Here is a 15,172-nt window from a genome sequence, read left to right as displayed (position 1 = left end):
CAGTCAATTTCGAGTCTGCGCTCTTACCCCTGACAGGGATTATTCCAAGTTTTCGTTCGAAAATGTGCTAGACTTGCCTGTGAACTAGATAAGACTTGGACATAACAGCGAAAGCTGCCTGGAGGGTTATAAAAATAATTGGACGAAGATACGAGTTCTCTCAACTATTACTTCCTCTAGAAGCGACAGCAGCTAGGATGGTGGAGCACTTCGGAATCCTTGCCAAATCAAGTATTACGTGGGAAATTCTGACATATTTGTCACGTTCTAAGTGTCACATGATTGATGTTTTCATATATAAAGCCCACATCCCCCCACCTGGGCACCTGCAAATTTGAAAAGCCCGAATTGGAACATTTCCATCATGTGAAACTCAAATTTGGCCATAACTTCGTATTCTATGAATTGTTCAAGGTGGTCATGCTTGATAAGTAATAGTAGTGTTGATTTGAAGGCCTAAAATGTATTGCGCAATTCAGTGTAGATGCCTGTGGAGGCCAGGGTTGAGTTCAACTGGAAGGGACTGTTAACAGTCTATTAAAGCTCCTAAAGGAAAGGAGATTTAGAAATTCTCGGGTAGCGATAAGCCACAGAAAAGACGGTGAACTAGAGCAGAAAGGAGGGCAGGATAATCCAGGCTAAGCTTGCTGGAGACACGCACCGCCGCACCAGCCTGTCATCGTGTATCCCCCTTTGAACCGCCGTCTGAACACCAAATACAGGCCTTGTTTCTATCCAGGTGAGTAGGTGCTCTTTTCCAGAAGAATTCGCTGGATAAAATGGACCGGGAAAAGATGAAGCTTTTGGATGACTCTGATTTCAGGGCAACCAAGGGCTTTTCCTTTTGTTCTCATTCATAGCCATTCATAGTCGCCGAGGCTTATTCCACGGTCTGTGTGCTCCGTAGGCCTCATTTTTATTCGAGCTTTCGAAGCACAGATCCCGACAGGGTTGTCAGACAAAGAAATAGCGATGGCGTGAGTTGCGAATTTCTCTGACCTATAAAGGCAGTGGCCAATCCACTTTTGTGTGGTCGACTCACCTGCTTTCGTAAAACCCAATTATCTGCACGTCACTTGGATATGGGGTCCTTCTGTTCATATAAGAGCCCTCAAACTCCAGTCGCTCTCACCTGTGAACAGACTAGTACCACCTGCGGATGAGGTGCTTGCAGAGCCTCGGCAAGATCTCGAATAAATCCGAGATGGTCAGGCCTGAGGTGACCGGCTATCAGGAAGCTTTCGACTTGGTCAAACCGATTCGCGTTCAATCTGTGCCAGTTCACACCTGGACTCGGAGGGTTGTCCATTCACCAATTTACGATCGCTCGGTTATAATCTTCGTGTTGAAGGACGCCTCCACTTCGGCTCAACGCCGTTGTCTCAGGTCCGCGGTCATCGGGTGAAAATATTCCACAAACTGCAAAGCAGCTCGCAACTTAACTCTTCCTCGAGGAATCTCCAAGTCGTGGAAAAAAAATGCAACCTTGAAGATCATGGCCGTTATGTGGCGAAGCGAGGGGTTCATTTATCCCCATTTGCACCACCCCGCACAAAATCGACGGCATTAATCCATACCGTTAAGGTCTCGAGGTTCCATTGCAAGAAAAAACACGTCGGAGATGATAATATGAGACAAGGATCTTGACCCGCCGAAGCCAAACGCTAGTGGAGAAACTTCCAGAGGGCATCGAGCAGCCCGCATAAAACCAGATTGAACGCCATCATGCGTCCGAGTCCAGGAGCGCGTCCACGATACTTGGTTATCCCAATCCAATAAAAGCCAATTACCATGAAGTCCTTGACCGCTCTTCTTTCGGTTCTGTCTCTGTCGCTGGCTGGCCTCAGCACCGGATCACCCCTTCCCACCAATTCGTTGAGCCGCCGAGCCGACTCCTGCGAGCAATGGGCAGCGACCACCACTGGAAGCTACATCCTCTACAACAATCTGTGGGGCCAAAGCTCCGACCCCTCGGGCAAGCAGTGCACCGGGATTGATTCGTTGAGCGGAAACACCATTTCGTGGCATACCTCCTGGTCCTGGTCAGGCTCTGCCAGCCAGGTCAAGAGCTATGCGAACGCTGCGCTGCGCTTCACAGCCAAGACGCTGGGAAGCATCAAAAGTATCCCTTCAACCTGGAAATGGAGGTAAGACACGACAGGACCTTGAGCACAAGTCCGGACAGGATACTGACTCCCAACATAGCTATTCCACGACCGGCATCACTGCCGATGTTGCGTATGACATGTTCTTGAGTTCAAGTGCCAGCGGCTCCAATGAATACGAGATCATGGTCTGGCTCGCGGCTTTGGGAGGTGCGGGGCCTATCTCGTCTTCTGGCTCACCCATTGCTACTACCACCATCGGCGGCGTGTCTTTCCGTCTGTACTCTGGACCCAATGGCGACACGACCGTCTACAGCTTCGTCGCCACGTCGACAACGGAGTCTTTCTCCGGTGATCTGCTGGACTTCTTCACCTACTTGATTGAGCACGAAGGATTGAGCTCGAACTTGTATTTGATTGCTGTGCAGGCTGGAACGGAGCCATTCACTGGTACCGCGGACCTCACCGTCTCTTCCTACTCCGTGTCTGTTGAATAAGTCTTGAGCAGTCTTGAGCAGGTTCTCATGTAAATGCCCCGAGTTGAGAGTCAAACCCTTGGCATACGCGTAGTATGAGTACATAGCAATTACGTTGGAAATGCATTGCATGATCTACGTCACTGTTGAAACCTAGAACCGAACACACTCGACACCAGTGACGTGCGAAACCTTAGAGAACTAGAAGCTCACTTGGGACTAAGCGTGGTACTGTTTCATCCAAAGTGGGGTTCCAATGGGACCCATTAGCCCAAGCCCTGAAACTCGATGTCGTGGTTGACGCCTCTTGAAACGTAGGAACCTTCACTAGCTGAAACCGAGGCGTGTTTCAAGCGCTCTGGTGTTCGCCCGCGACCATCACAATTGGTGCAATAATGCTGTTGGTCTGCCCAAAAACGGAGATCGAGAGACCCGGTTCCGCCCATGCCACTCTTTCCATGTCGCATCAGCGAGACGCCCGCCTTCGGAGGCAGTGACTGCATTTCAGAACAATTGAATCCGGCCCTTCGAAGGCAAGACCCTTCCAGCGCGATGTAGCAGGCGACGTCGATTCTAGCATGGATGCACGTCACCACCGATCAACAGGACATCCCGGGCGCGTAGGGGTTCTAAGAATAGCGAGGTTTCTATCAATAGATTTATCATGGCCGTTAGATCTTCTTTATTTAGCATCGACAGCGTTCCTGTCCCAGCGAGACGGATAGCGTGAAGAACTGCGAGTTGTAAGCGCCTGGCGGGGGAGAGGGGAACTCATGGACTGGGGGGAAGGCGCTTAAGAGCTATTTGTGTGTAGTCGATGCGACCGTACGAAGGACCCATCCGGTTGCTTTTTTTAGCGGAACAGGGGGGGGCAATCTACCGACGCAGACCTACTGCAGGTCGTACAGGCGGAGCACTGCAGACAATGCATCGATAGTCCTAATCTGAGCTCGGAGGAAAGCGCAGAGGCAAATCTGCCGGGGAGACCGAAGCCTCGATCTATCGAGCCCAACCCCCCCCAATAGTTCATCCTGGATACTTGGGGGGCAAACTCTATGGAATCAGGGCTTTCAAACTCGACACCCCTCATATGTGAGGCGGCCACGCTATCGCTTTTTTTTTTTCTTACCCCTCGAACCAGGAGAGCAGGAGCGCAGGACAGCAGGACAGCAGGATCTCTCCCTTCTGACGAGTTCGGATGATTCACGCATGAGAACTTCAAGTCCCAAAAATTCTCCTCGAATCCGCTACGCGACCCACTCCCCCGTGGCGCGTGTGACAGGGATTTCTGTCATTTGCCCTTTCGCACGGACTATTGGGCCTTTCCGCTCCAGCGCCAAATTGAAACGCGACTTGCCACATTGCCTGACCACCGCCATAGGCTAATCTTGGGGCTTCTAGATCATCCACTCAATGAACATGCTACACTAGTCCGGCCCAATGTGAGCTGACCCCGGTATGATCCTGGAGGTTGGAGAACGGAGAGCTTCTTTTGGCCCCCCCCTTCGGCAGCTGGCAGGGTGGCGAGCTGTTGGAGCTGTTGGTAATCTCGTATATGCGCGTCCAGAATACGCCGATTCAAGGAATGAACTTTGAAGTATTCTACGGGACGTGTTGGAGGGAGGAATCTGACCTGGCATGGTCCCACGGTTCCCCCCGCGTCTTCCGTCCTGAGACGGTCGCGAGTTTCATGGGAACAGAAAGTCTATCGCGGCCCCTGCTCCTGCTCACAGGGGACGGAGGGGAGAAAGTGATTTGTGGGATGGGGGGACCCCACCCGCGGGTCTGTAGTGGAGCTCCCGGCTGATCTCCTGGGACCCAACGTCCTCTGGATCGTCCCAGATCCATTGATTTGTTAGGCGCTTGACGGTTCTATTTCGGGGGGACGTGACTAGGCTCGCATTTCGCGTTTCGCATAGCTGAAGGGGGTCCACGAAAGCCATGAGAGAACGGGCGAACATGTAGAATGATGCTGGCAAAAAGCAGGGGGGAAAAAAAAGCCTCTAGCATGTCAAATGGTTGGCGAATCTAGGGGGGGAAAAAAGCCAAAAAAGCACCGAACTTGATAGACCGCAGGCAATAGTCCCGGGAGGAACTCTACAAGTCCGATACATTCCCAGCCTAGAATCCACTCAATCTGCTGGAGCAAATCAGGCTGCACAAGCCCGTTTGGCCCGTGGGCCCCGTCTCAGGACTCCGCGCGCCAAAAGGTTCGAGCATCTCAGATCCAACTATGCAGGTTCACTCTGGTTCGCCGCGACCCCTTCCCTCCCCTCTAGGCCGCTGACTGGTCCCAGGAACCTTGCAGCTCCTGGCAGGACCCCCTCCAGCCGCCTGCCACTCAATGGATGGCGCATACCGGAGCTATAACTAGTCGTGGGATTCCCACGCCTCTGAATTCTTCACGGGATTAATCCACATGCCCATCGTCGTCACCACTCCTTTGGTCTTTGCTGTTCATTTTTTAATTGCTGCCTTCCCCCTCATCGACTCTGCGAGCGATAGGTCCATCTAATTGTGTCTCCAATCCATTGCAATCTATTGCCCATAATTCAGTGGGCGTGTCTCTCGGTAGAAATTCTCCGCACCGCCAGGTTTCAGTCCTTCGAGGGTCTCCCAGTTAGGGTTATCGCACGATAAGAGGGTTGACACGACAACCTCGACTATCCTTGCCGCCGCATTCCTTCTCATCTCGACTACTTCACTCGCCATTCATCCTGCTGGTCAGGAATTCAAGTCCTTTCTTCACCCCCGCAGACGTTGGGTTCATTTACTAGTAATTCATCTGGGGGATTCCTGGATTTTTTTTTTTTTGGACTTCACATCATTCACTTTTTCGACCACCCATCTTCTCGCCTTTGGAAGTACGTCTCGACCGAAGTTATATCCCACGAAGCCGCCCTCAGCAACTTTTTTCTTTGCTCGACTATAGAATTGGATTAGAACATTGGGTTCCCTTGTTATACGTTGTTTTCCATCATTATGTTTGCCACCAACTTGGAGAGCTCGGCTCTCAACCGAGCAGCTTTGGATGAATTCGTCACCCACCGAGTCACCCGTGAGATGGTGACCTACCTGGCCCAGCAGGCCTCTCTGGTCATCCGATGCGAGCCCCATGTGACCAACACCGTCAACCAGCATGGCCAACCCACCCCTCCATCCACCCCTCCGGTGGACCCAATGGACTCGATGCCACCGCTTCCCCCTACCGAAGCGTTCATTGCTTCCCTCATCACCCGGTCCCAGGTGCAGGTGCCCACCCTCATGAGCTCGCTCGTGTACCTCGGTCGCCTGCGTGCTCGGCTCCCTCCCGTCGCGAAGGGCATGCGATGTACTGTCCATCGTATCTTCCTTGCCTCTCTTATCCTTGCCGCCAAGAACCTGAATGATTCGAGCCCCAAAAACAAGCACTGGGCGCGTTACACCGCCGTCAAGGGCTATGAAGGCTTCGGGTTCTCCCTCCCAGAGGTCAACTTGATGGAGCGTCAGCTGCTCTTCCTCCTGGACTGGGACACCCGTGTGACCGAGGAGGATCTCCTGGTTCATCTGGAGCCCTTCCTGTCTCCTATCCGCCAGCGGATGGAGGCCCGGGAACAGGAGCGGAAGGCCGAGGCCGAGCTTCAGCGCAAGCAACAACAACATCGTGAATGGTATGTTCATCTCATGTTTGGAATAATTGCTCTCATCTAATTTGGTTTTCCCCCCTACCTACAGGCGTCGACTTCACGCATCTGCGGATCTGCTGGCCAGCCGCCTTCGTCGTCAGAAACTGGAAAGCCGAGCCAACAACCGCCATGCCGTTGACAACTCGCTCCGTCGCCTTCCTAGCCATGTGTCTTGCCCCGGCATTCACAGCAACAACACTTCTCCCCCAGTCACTGCCGACAGCGACCGGTACGCCCCTTACAACCGTCAGCGAGCCTCTCCCCACCGACCTACCCGGTCTATCTCACCCCCTTCTATCCGTGACGTCCCCGGCTTGTCTCATGCCGAGACCTTCAACTCGCTCTGCTCTCGCTCATCGAGCGTCGCTCCCAGCTCTCGTGGCACGCCCGCGAGCATCAGCACTTGCTCCTCCCATGGAAACGACGATGTCATGGTGACGGACCCAAGCACCAGCCCATCGGTTTCCTCCCTGAACTACAGCTACGTCAACGTCGGCGCTCTTGATGTCAAGCAGCCTCTTGAGCCTATCCGTCAGCCTAGCAAGAAGGTCAAGGTGCATAACCACTCGACTAGCGGCTTCGTCGCCCGCTTCATCGCTTCCGCCACTGGCTCCTATATGGGTGTTCGTATGAGCCGCCCTCACGCTTGAGTTGAGCTGGTCTCTTTCTCATCGTTGGCCCTGTACGCATCTTTTGATTTCCCCCCCTTTTTTTTTTGCTTTTCTCTGCAGACCCTTCCCCCTTCTCTCTCACACCTTACCTACTTGTATTACCGCTTCTTGGCAAAAAAGCATTTCTCCGTTGATACACATACTTGGTGATAATACCCTTCGTTCACAATGCTGGGCCTCTTTTGTCCGTATCTACTGTCATGTCGTTCGAGTCGCGAGACATGTGCCTTTCTCGTCTTTCCTTCACTCACTATACATTGCATTCTCTTGGCTGGCATGGGCGTTCGATTGGTTTTCTTGTTTCTCCTTTTTTTGGGGTTAGGTCTTGGGGTATCGGATCAGGTTCTTGGACACTTGGTTGGGACAGGATGACCTTAGACGTTTTTTTTTTTTTGCATGTATTATGGATGTACTTATCCCTTTTTTTCATCGGTCTGTGGGATGTGCCCGATAATGATACACCATTTACAAGATGACAGATTTCCCTGAAGGCGCATTGTAGGATAAGCTGATCCCAATTACCTTGATGACATTGATCTCCACCAGGGATTTCAGTGGCGTGCTGTTGCCTTCAGATCGGTATGTACCCACTCCGGCCTTCATGCCTTTTCGTGGCACCCGAATACCTGGTACTACCGACTCGTAGGCCCTTGTGCTTGGTACGCTGGACATGTTGGTAGGGATGGCCCCCTTCATCCAATACAGAGGAAAACGAAGCGGGAAACACCTTAGTGTCTTCTGTTCCTGGTAACGTTGCATCTCAGGGGGTTTATTGCTGCCTTCTGATTCATAATACTCGGCGTCTCCTTTCCTCGCGCCCGGTTGTCACTCAGGATGAAGGCATCCGATTCATAGGTGCAGATGCCTTGAGCTCTCTATTCTACTCCTGTACTACCTTGCGGAAATGGCAGTTATCTGGCGCGGCTCCCTCACTCTACAACCTACTCTGCCGGAGCCATTCCGGTCTCACTGTCCACACCTAGAACATTCAGACAAGGAATGAGCCCATGTTCGAAATAAGTGAAGTCTGATTATTGACTACTGACACCGGAAGATTGTCCCCGACATGAATAATCCTTGGATGGCAGACTTCTGCAAAATAAACCGAAACCTTGTGCGCCGCAAGGACACAATACCACCACACGAGGGACAGCTTACGAGAACTCACTGCGTCTAATCTGAAGCCAGTCTCCTGCAACCCGCACGGAAACCCTGAGAGTGTCTCAAATCCGGAGTAGTTGCAGCCGGGCCAACCGCCTATACACAAAAGGAACCCCCTGCAGGAACCCCGCCAAGATCAAATAATAAATCTGAAGCTAGTGGGCTGTTAGATGCATGGCCCGAAACATGTCAATAGTTCCACGTCGTACCGAGACCAACGGATCCACGTGGGTCGCTTTTAGAAGAGTCGCCATCCACCGCATGGCCACAGGGGCCTGCTGGGCCTTCAAGTGTGCAGCCATGGTGGGATCGTCCGTTTAGCAGCAGGCCGATTTCCAGAATAGACCTGCTGCCTTTTCCCAAAAGTGCGGTTAGACAGAGGGCCCCAGGAGCGTGTGCGATATCACTTTAAGCTTACCAGCGCCTTGGTCAAGTTGAGGTTCGCAGAACGAGATGTGCGCTGCCCATAGGTGGTTTCTAGGCGGAGGCCTTTCGTGGGGGGGGATCAACTCTACTTAAAGGGCGAATGTGCCGAAGAATTGGGGCCATTCTGTGCTTATCTTGAATTTCGGAGTCCGGCGAGATTCGCCATTTCGCGGACGCCGTTTGGTCCACTTGGTTGGTCATGCAATGAGGCCTCATGTAGGTCCCCCTGGCGGCGAATCAAAGGAGCCTACATGGTCGATTGAAGGGTTGGCGCTGAAGTCAAACCCATTGAAAGGGCTTGAGAGGCTGGGGCTGAATCGTGATCCTGCGCCCGGGGGAGGGGGGTAGGGTTTGGGGGCTGTTGGGTCGGGCTGTTGGCCCTGCCCTCCCACGATCTGTTAATCTCTCAAACTACGAATGTGGGTCATTTGCATTTCTGGATTTGCGTTCTGCAAAGGGAAAATAAAGATGCATAATGATCAGGTTAACCCGAAGGACCTCGAGTCTGGATGGATCGTGTCCTTCGCATGCCAGAAGGGCCATGTTGCTTTACAGATGCCGTCCTGATCGATGTTTCGCAGAGGGAGTGTCATGTCATTTACCATTCCTGTCTTTAGGAGGCTTTTATTTTACTCTATAGAATGGATACTTGCCCGGGCGAATCGTCCGTATCACGAAGTGGGGCATTACCCCTCACGGGTTGCACCCGCAATGGCTTTGGGCCAGAAACTTCCAATCAAAGTTCGTGCTGGAATTACCTCTTGGATTTGCTGGACTTTAAGCCCATTGCGAAGAAGCTCATTCGCTCGGCATGGCTCGTGTCACAAGAATGCCGGTGATCTCAATCGATGGCCATCAAGCACCACAAGTAAGCCGCAATTGGCACAAACAAGGCAGTCCATGATTGACCAAGGATTTGACATGCGCAGATTGCATTTGGGCTCGGGTCATCCTGGTCAAAAGGCGGCGACGGGGGTGTCAGTCGAAAGGTCGTGGACACTATCAAGATGGCTGTTGGCGCAGGTTTTACCCACCTTGATTGCTCTGATGGTGGTTACCCCGACGTGCTCCGCCTTGCGCCTTGGTTAACCATCACATCTAGGCTATGGCACTGAGAAAGACCTCGGGGTTGCTATCAAGGAGCTGGAACACGAGATGCATGTATCCCGCTCCTCCATCCACATCACCACCAAGTGCATGACTCTTCCCCACGACCCATCAACAGCGTTAAAAGCCAGTCTCCAAAGACTCCAACTTGACTATGTGGACCTATACCTCATCCACGCACCGTTCGAGTACAAAACCGCAGAGCAGATACAGGCCGCCTGGGCACAAATGGAAGCACTCCGTGAAAAAGGCCTGGCTCGCTCCATTGGGGTCTCCAATTTCCGGCCCGTGGACCTCGTGCCCATCTACAATACCTGCAAAGTGCCTCCTGCCGTGAACCAGATGGAATGTCACCCGTATCTCCAGCGCCGCGAACTAAACCAGCTGATGCGAGAGCATGGCACGAAGACGTTCAGCTACGGACCGCTGGTTCCTCTCCTCAAGGTGGAGGATAGTGGTAGTAAACCGTTATCTAGGTACCTTCAGACCCTTGCTGCGAAATATGGGGTTTCTGCAGATAATATTCTCATGCGATGGCAGCTGGATCGCGGATATGGAGTTGTGATTACTGCAACCGAAGAGTCGAGACTTCATGAGTATCTCCAAAGCAGTACATTCATGCTTGCCCCAGAGGAGCGGGAGGAGATTGAGCGTATTGGGTTGGACTTCCATTTTCGCTCGTATTTGGTGGGAGCTGGCAAGTTTAGCCGGGAGGATCGTCTCTGAAGAGACCTTGGAATTGGTTGTGAGGGATGGATGAATACCCTCTCCCTTGGTCCTACCAATTGAATAGTACAATGTTGATGGTGTGGAATGGGCAGCTTTGTCTGTCTTCAGCTGTGGATTTAGAGATAAGTCATGATGGCCTGTACGATCTTGGCTGGAACACCACATACGGCTGGCCTCATATACTTTATAGAACAATGTCAGAAAGTTCGCAAAACTTTCCCAGTCTACTGCACTAGGAGGTGTATCTAGCAAACCCTGGCAGGTTCTGACTTGGCCCAGTCGTTCTCATTTGTGATTAGCTTTCAAGCCGGTCAGGGTTCCTCGCAGGAGCCAATAAGGCATATGGTCGGAACGGATAACAAGTTGTCATCTAAAATTTGTCTTCCGAGGTCGTACGCACTCAGGCGCACTTCGATGCGGTACTCTATGGTGTCTAGTCGATCTTTCTCTGTCAGCTCCTTATACCATTCAGTCGCTCCCGAGATGCCCTAAAACTGGAATCTACTCGACACCTCTGTACTACCTCCCCGAATGAATGAATCATGAGTCTTCGGACGATCGTCGATATTCTGCCTCTATCCCCACACCTATTCCTAAAAAAAGCGCACTGCATACAGGGGCAACTCGGAGCCTCAAAATGATGTTTAGGTCAAGCTACAGCGTTCAGCTCTATGCTCGAACTGGCCTGAGGTCGCCGTAGAGTACAACGCTTGAATGGCCAAGATTCTCAAAAGACGCTGGTCTCCGTTTCCCCGCAAAGGCTTATCGGGGTGCCTAAACGCCGTCGCGATGTCTGGACTAAATAGTTAGGTCCACCCGAGGTTATCTCGCCTTTTCCCCCCCTCATGTTTCTTTGTCCCTGTAGAGGAAGTTTTCCATGGGAAAAGGGGGAAATACCCGGGGAGGAACGCATAATGACATCGCATGCCTAGGACTGCTGTCCGTCCCAAGCGAATCCCAGGATTCTGTACTATATTATGAGCCCGTGGCGTGTGCTAATCACTCTAATCACCTTGGCGTGAGGATGTTATCCAATCGGCAGATAAAACGAGCCTGCGACCACTGCCACGCTGTCAAAGAGAAATGCCGCAGACTGGACCCCAAGCGACCCTGTGAGAGATGCGCCCGGCTCAGCCAGAAATGCGAGACGAGGCGAGATATCACCAAGACAGGTCGGAAATCGCGTTTCGCCCGGCGATTAGCGTATACCCTGCCCAATGCCACCGAAGCCGCCTGCATCAGCGGCTATGTAGATGATCTGCCGTTATACAATGCAGGACTTGGCAGCAATACGGCCATGCTGCCGGGGCTTGACGCCTGGGAGATGCACTTTGTGAACTTGATGAAAGACGGCGAAGGATCATCGCCCCTGGACAAATTCCTGGTAGGGCCGAGCTTCTACCAGTCGCATCATGTGGCCTTCATGCAGAGCATCATGAAGCCGACGTCGCCTCTCAAGGATGCAGCCGTCGCGTGTGCGGCAGTTCTCTTTGGTGACCATGAGGCCGAGTACGCCGGCACGAGCATGGAGATCGCCTACGAGCGAGCTGCCCGGGCAGTCTCTCTTCGCTCGTGCCGGATCTCGAATGCGACCGATCTGGGTACCGTGCTCGTCCTTGGGATGTCCTTGACGACGTTTGCCATGCACGTCGCCGAGGGCCATCCATCTCTTATCTCGCACTACATACTAAGCCTGGTGGAGCCACAATATGAGCGCTTCTTGCCACCTCGATCGGTGTTGACAGACTTCCTGATGTGCCTGATTTGCACCGAAACCTTCGAGTGTCTCTTGAGATCCGAAACGCCCGCGATGAGGGTAAATACCGACGGTCGCAGTGAAGTCGTGGACCGCTATGTCGGGATTAGCTATCCCATCTTTCCTCTCCTTTACGATATCTGCCAAATCAGCAGCTGCATGAGAACAAGTCCGGGTGTAGAGAGCCATGAACGAGCTGATCGGTTGACAGAATTAAGCAGTGCCCTCGAAAAATGGCAGCCCTCACCTCCACCGGACCTTCTCCGCCGGTTCTCTCAATCCGAGGCCGTTGGCATCCTCGCCCAAGCCAGGATCCTCCGGCTACTGGGGCTCCTCATTATTCACCGACTCCAACATCCCTACGGCAGAAAAGATCATGCCGCGAGCAGAGTATCGCAGGCTATCATTGCCGAATTCGAAATGCTCCTTGAGCGCACCGGGCGGTCCGTTCCATGTACCGCGCTTGCATACTTGGCTGCATGTTTCGAAATTGTGGACGCGGAGTCAAGGGGGCACGCAATATCCAGAATGCCGGAGATCATTACATTTTCACGCCAGTCGCAGATCAAATTTCACGCTCGCTTGATCGCGGTTTGGAACGCCAGGGATCTCGACCACTCGTTTTGTTGGTTCGAGCTCGGCAGGTACTTGTGTGAGTCTAAATGATGGTCGTATGATAATTGAAGATCCTGCTTTTTTTTTTTTTAATTTATTCTTCCAGATAATCCATAGTATTTATCTTGTTTGATATATGGGAAATCATAATAGTCGTTGCTAAAATTCTATACAGCACGATGGGCGATTTGCTTCTCCGCCATTTTCCTGTAGCTTTTCGCGGTTGCCACTCGTGCATCTTTGCCCCATATCAGAAGAGGGACAGGTAGCATGTAGATGACAAATGCGACCACGGCGCATAGGATATGGAGGTTCTGCATACCCATCCCGTTAACCCACGGGGTGAGCACGAATAGCACAATCAAGGATATGATATTACGCATGAATATGACCCCCACGAGGGCATTTCCAATAATCTGTGTCGCAATGTCAGAGTGGCGACACACTGGGCGGAGTGTGGCAAAGGGTACATACGTCTTGGTAGCAGTCCATGAGGTAGGACAGCGCGACGCCGCTGATCGCCGCTAAGGTGAAGCCAAAGACTCCAAATCCAACGGCAAGAAGAGACCAATGGACGCCCTGCAAACAGTGTTAGTCTCATGCGCATTAGTCGCAGGCCAGGCAAACGTACATAGGCAAGACCCAAGCCAAACATCAGAATCGAGCCCGGACCAAGGACTACCATGGGCAACGCAAGCCACAGACGCATCTCGGGCTCATATATACCACCGTTTCTCTTGGAAAGCCAGAGGATGTGCTTGTCACTGAAGGTTCCACCAAAGGGGAAACCCAGAACAGCCCCCACAAAAGGCGCCACGTTCATAAGTCCCACTCCGATCTCGTCGAAGTTGTACGGCGGGTCGAGCATGTAGGATGCCTGGAGAGAGGTCATGATGGCGAACCAAGCCAGAGTTGTGCCATAGGTCACCGCCGCGTATGCCACGGCCGGAAACGTGAAGAGAGAGACGAGTGGCTGGAGGAAGTGAGGTCTCAGCGACTCGTCCGTTTTGGTGATCAACGCCATCCGCTGGCGATATGTCTTGGGCTTGATATTGTAATTGATCACCACTCCGCTCACCAGAGCGTTGCCGGGAGGCCCGTCGTCATCGGCCTGGATGGTGTCCTTGACATCTTTCTTGGGATCCGGCAGCAGCTGCGATGAGCTTGCAATGCCTTGGCCCTCCAGCACGGGGATATACTTGGACTCTTCGAAGAAGAATATCACGGCGATCAGAGTGACCCCGAAGAAGATCACGCACCACCACCACATCCACCGCCATCCTTGCGATTTCACGATGTATCCCGATGCCACAGGGCCCAGGAACGCGCCGGTGGACTGGAATATGACAAACAGGCCGTTCATCGTCGCGTGCTGGTGCACAAAGAACATATCGGCGATGGTGATCTGAACGACGATCTCGCTGATCGCGCCCCCCCAGCCCGGAGATCAAGTTCGAGCCCAACAGGTCTCCCCGCGAGTCGACCTCCGCTTGCCAGATGCACGATGCGAACTGGAGAGCACAGCTGAAGATGTACAGCGGGCGACGGCCGTACTTGTGCACCAATGGGACCATGAAAAAGCACCCGATAGCCAGTCCGCCATAGTTCAACGCAGCGCCGGCATTCATGATACCCACCGTGAGTGTCGGGATCTCCGTTTGCATCGGGCCCCATGCCGTGAAGCCTATGTCCAATTGGACAAAAGTCCACAGCACGAAGAAACTGACCAGCGCGAAATTGAGATACTTGCGTGGCTTTGACCAGTTCAGAGGGTCATTGGGGTCAGAGGAAGGAGTCGGGAAGAGCACTAGCTGGTCTCTGGTTCTGTGGACTGCAGCATGTTAGTTTGGTGCCCATGGTCGATTGTCTCGGAAGGAGCTGAAATACCGTCTTCCAATGCGACCGTTCCAGGGGCCCAGAAGGCCTCGTCATCTTGCCGGTCTACCATGCCTGGGTTCAATCAGGGTGCAAAATGAACAGCTGCTGCTTTCGGGGAGCCTTGGAAGGGAGTGTTGACAGCATCTTTTTGAATTCTTATACATGGAGGCCTGTGCGGAGAAACCGTGGATCTGAGATCCTGTTATCGCGAGCTTAGGGGAGTTGTGGGGGGGGGCGCCATTGGGATGATGGCGATAGCATCGCCGTCCAATCAGTATGTATTAAACAGGCCGGCTTGGCATTAACGACAAGGGCGATCGTCTGGCAGAGTTTGGGAGAATCTGGGATTGGATTCCACTTCTCCACCCCCGCTTATCGCGACCGCGCAGCACCCATGGGATGGCCGTGAGTGGCTGCGAGCGGCTGCAAGAAGGGCTGCAGGTGGGCATTTGCCCCGATCAGATGGCTGGACTCGGACTCTCATTGCAATCTGGGCGGACTTTGTGCCGCTGAGGGGTCAGCTTTTGCCCCTATTCACAAGTACGCCACAGCAACTCCTTATGGCGGTCCTGGTGTGTAATCG

General features: G+C 52.9%; 6 protein-coding genes across 6 annotated transcripts; 4 read left to right on the top strand and 2 right to left on the bottom strand.

The window, feature by feature from the left end:
• Positions 1-1,791: 1,791 nt before the first annotated feature.
• Positions 1,792-2,602, top strand: xgeA (putative endoglucanase; the record flags this gene model as incomplete). Its single annotated transcript, XM_058470291.1, has 2 exons — positions 1,792-2,147; positions 2,206-2,602. 2 exons carry the CDS (start codon positions 1,792-1,794, stop codon positions 2,600-2,602), a joined length of 753 nt encoding a protein of 250 aa, XP_058333432.1.
• A 2,961-nt stretch (positions 2,603-5,563) lies between these two features.
• On the top strand, positions 5,564-6,896 carry N7468_000993 (cyclin family protein; the record flags this gene model as incomplete). The annotated part of the gene is made up of 2 exons (XM_058470290.1): positions 5,564-6,231; positions 6,296-6,896. The coding sequence occupies 2 exons, from the start codon at positions 5,564-5,566 to the stop codon at positions 6,894-6,896; spliced, it is 1,269 nt and encodes a 422-aa protein (XP_058333431.1).
• Positions 6,897-7,382: 486 nt separating this feature from the next.
• On the bottom strand, positions 7,383-7,589 carry N7468_000992 (uncharacterized protein; the record flags this gene model as incomplete). Its single annotated transcript, XM_058470289.1, has 1 exon — positions 7,383-7,589. One exon carries the CDS (start codon positions 7,587-7,589, stop codon positions 7,383-7,385), a length of 207 nt encoding a protein of 68 aa, XP_058333430.1.
• A 1,744-nt stretch (positions 7,590-9,333) lies between these two features.
• N7468_000991 (uncharacterized protein) lies at positions 9,334-10,337 on the top strand (the record flags this gene model as incomplete). The annotated part of the gene is made up of 3 exons (XM_058470288.1): positions 9,334-9,372; positions 9,434-9,557; positions 9,607-10,337. 3 exons carry the CDS (start codon positions 9,334-9,336, stop codon positions 10,335-10,337), a joined length of 894 nt encoding a protein of 297 aa, XP_058333429.1.
• A 1,027-nt stretch (positions 10,338-11,364) lies between these two features.
• N7468_000990 (Zn(II)2Cys6 transcription factor domain-containing protein) lies at positions 11,365-12,762 on the top strand (the record flags this gene model as incomplete). Its single annotated transcript, XM_058470287.1, has 1 exon — positions 11,365-12,762. The coding sequence occupies one exon, from the start codon at positions 11,365-11,367 to the stop codon at positions 12,760-12,762; it is 1,398 nt and encodes a 465-aa protein (XP_058333428.1).
• Positions 12,763-12,878: 116 nt separating this feature from the next.
• N7468_000989 (uncharacterized protein) lies at positions 12,879-14,659 on the bottom strand (the record flags this gene model as incomplete). Its single annotated transcript, XM_058470286.1, has 5 exons — positions 12,879-13,127; positions 13,186-13,290; positions 13,343-14,132; positions 14,176-14,542; positions 14,599-14,659. 5 exons carry the CDS (start codon positions 14,657-14,659, stop codon positions 12,879-12,881), a joined length of 1,572 nt encoding a protein of 523 aa, XP_058333427.1.
• Between the last annotated feature and the right edge of the window lie 513 nt (positions 14,660-15,172).

Source organism: Penicillium chermesinum, assembly GCF_028974085.1.
Source record: "Penicillium chermesinum strain IBT 19713 chromosome Unknown utg000002l:1.0-5270490.0:1.0-5274688.0, whole genome shotgun sequence".
Lineage (NCBI taxonomy): Eukaryota > Fungi > Ascomycota > Eurotiomycetes > Eurotiales > Aspergillaceae > Penicillium > Penicillium chermesinum.
This window is presented reverse-complemented; position numbering and strand designations above follow the sequence as displayed.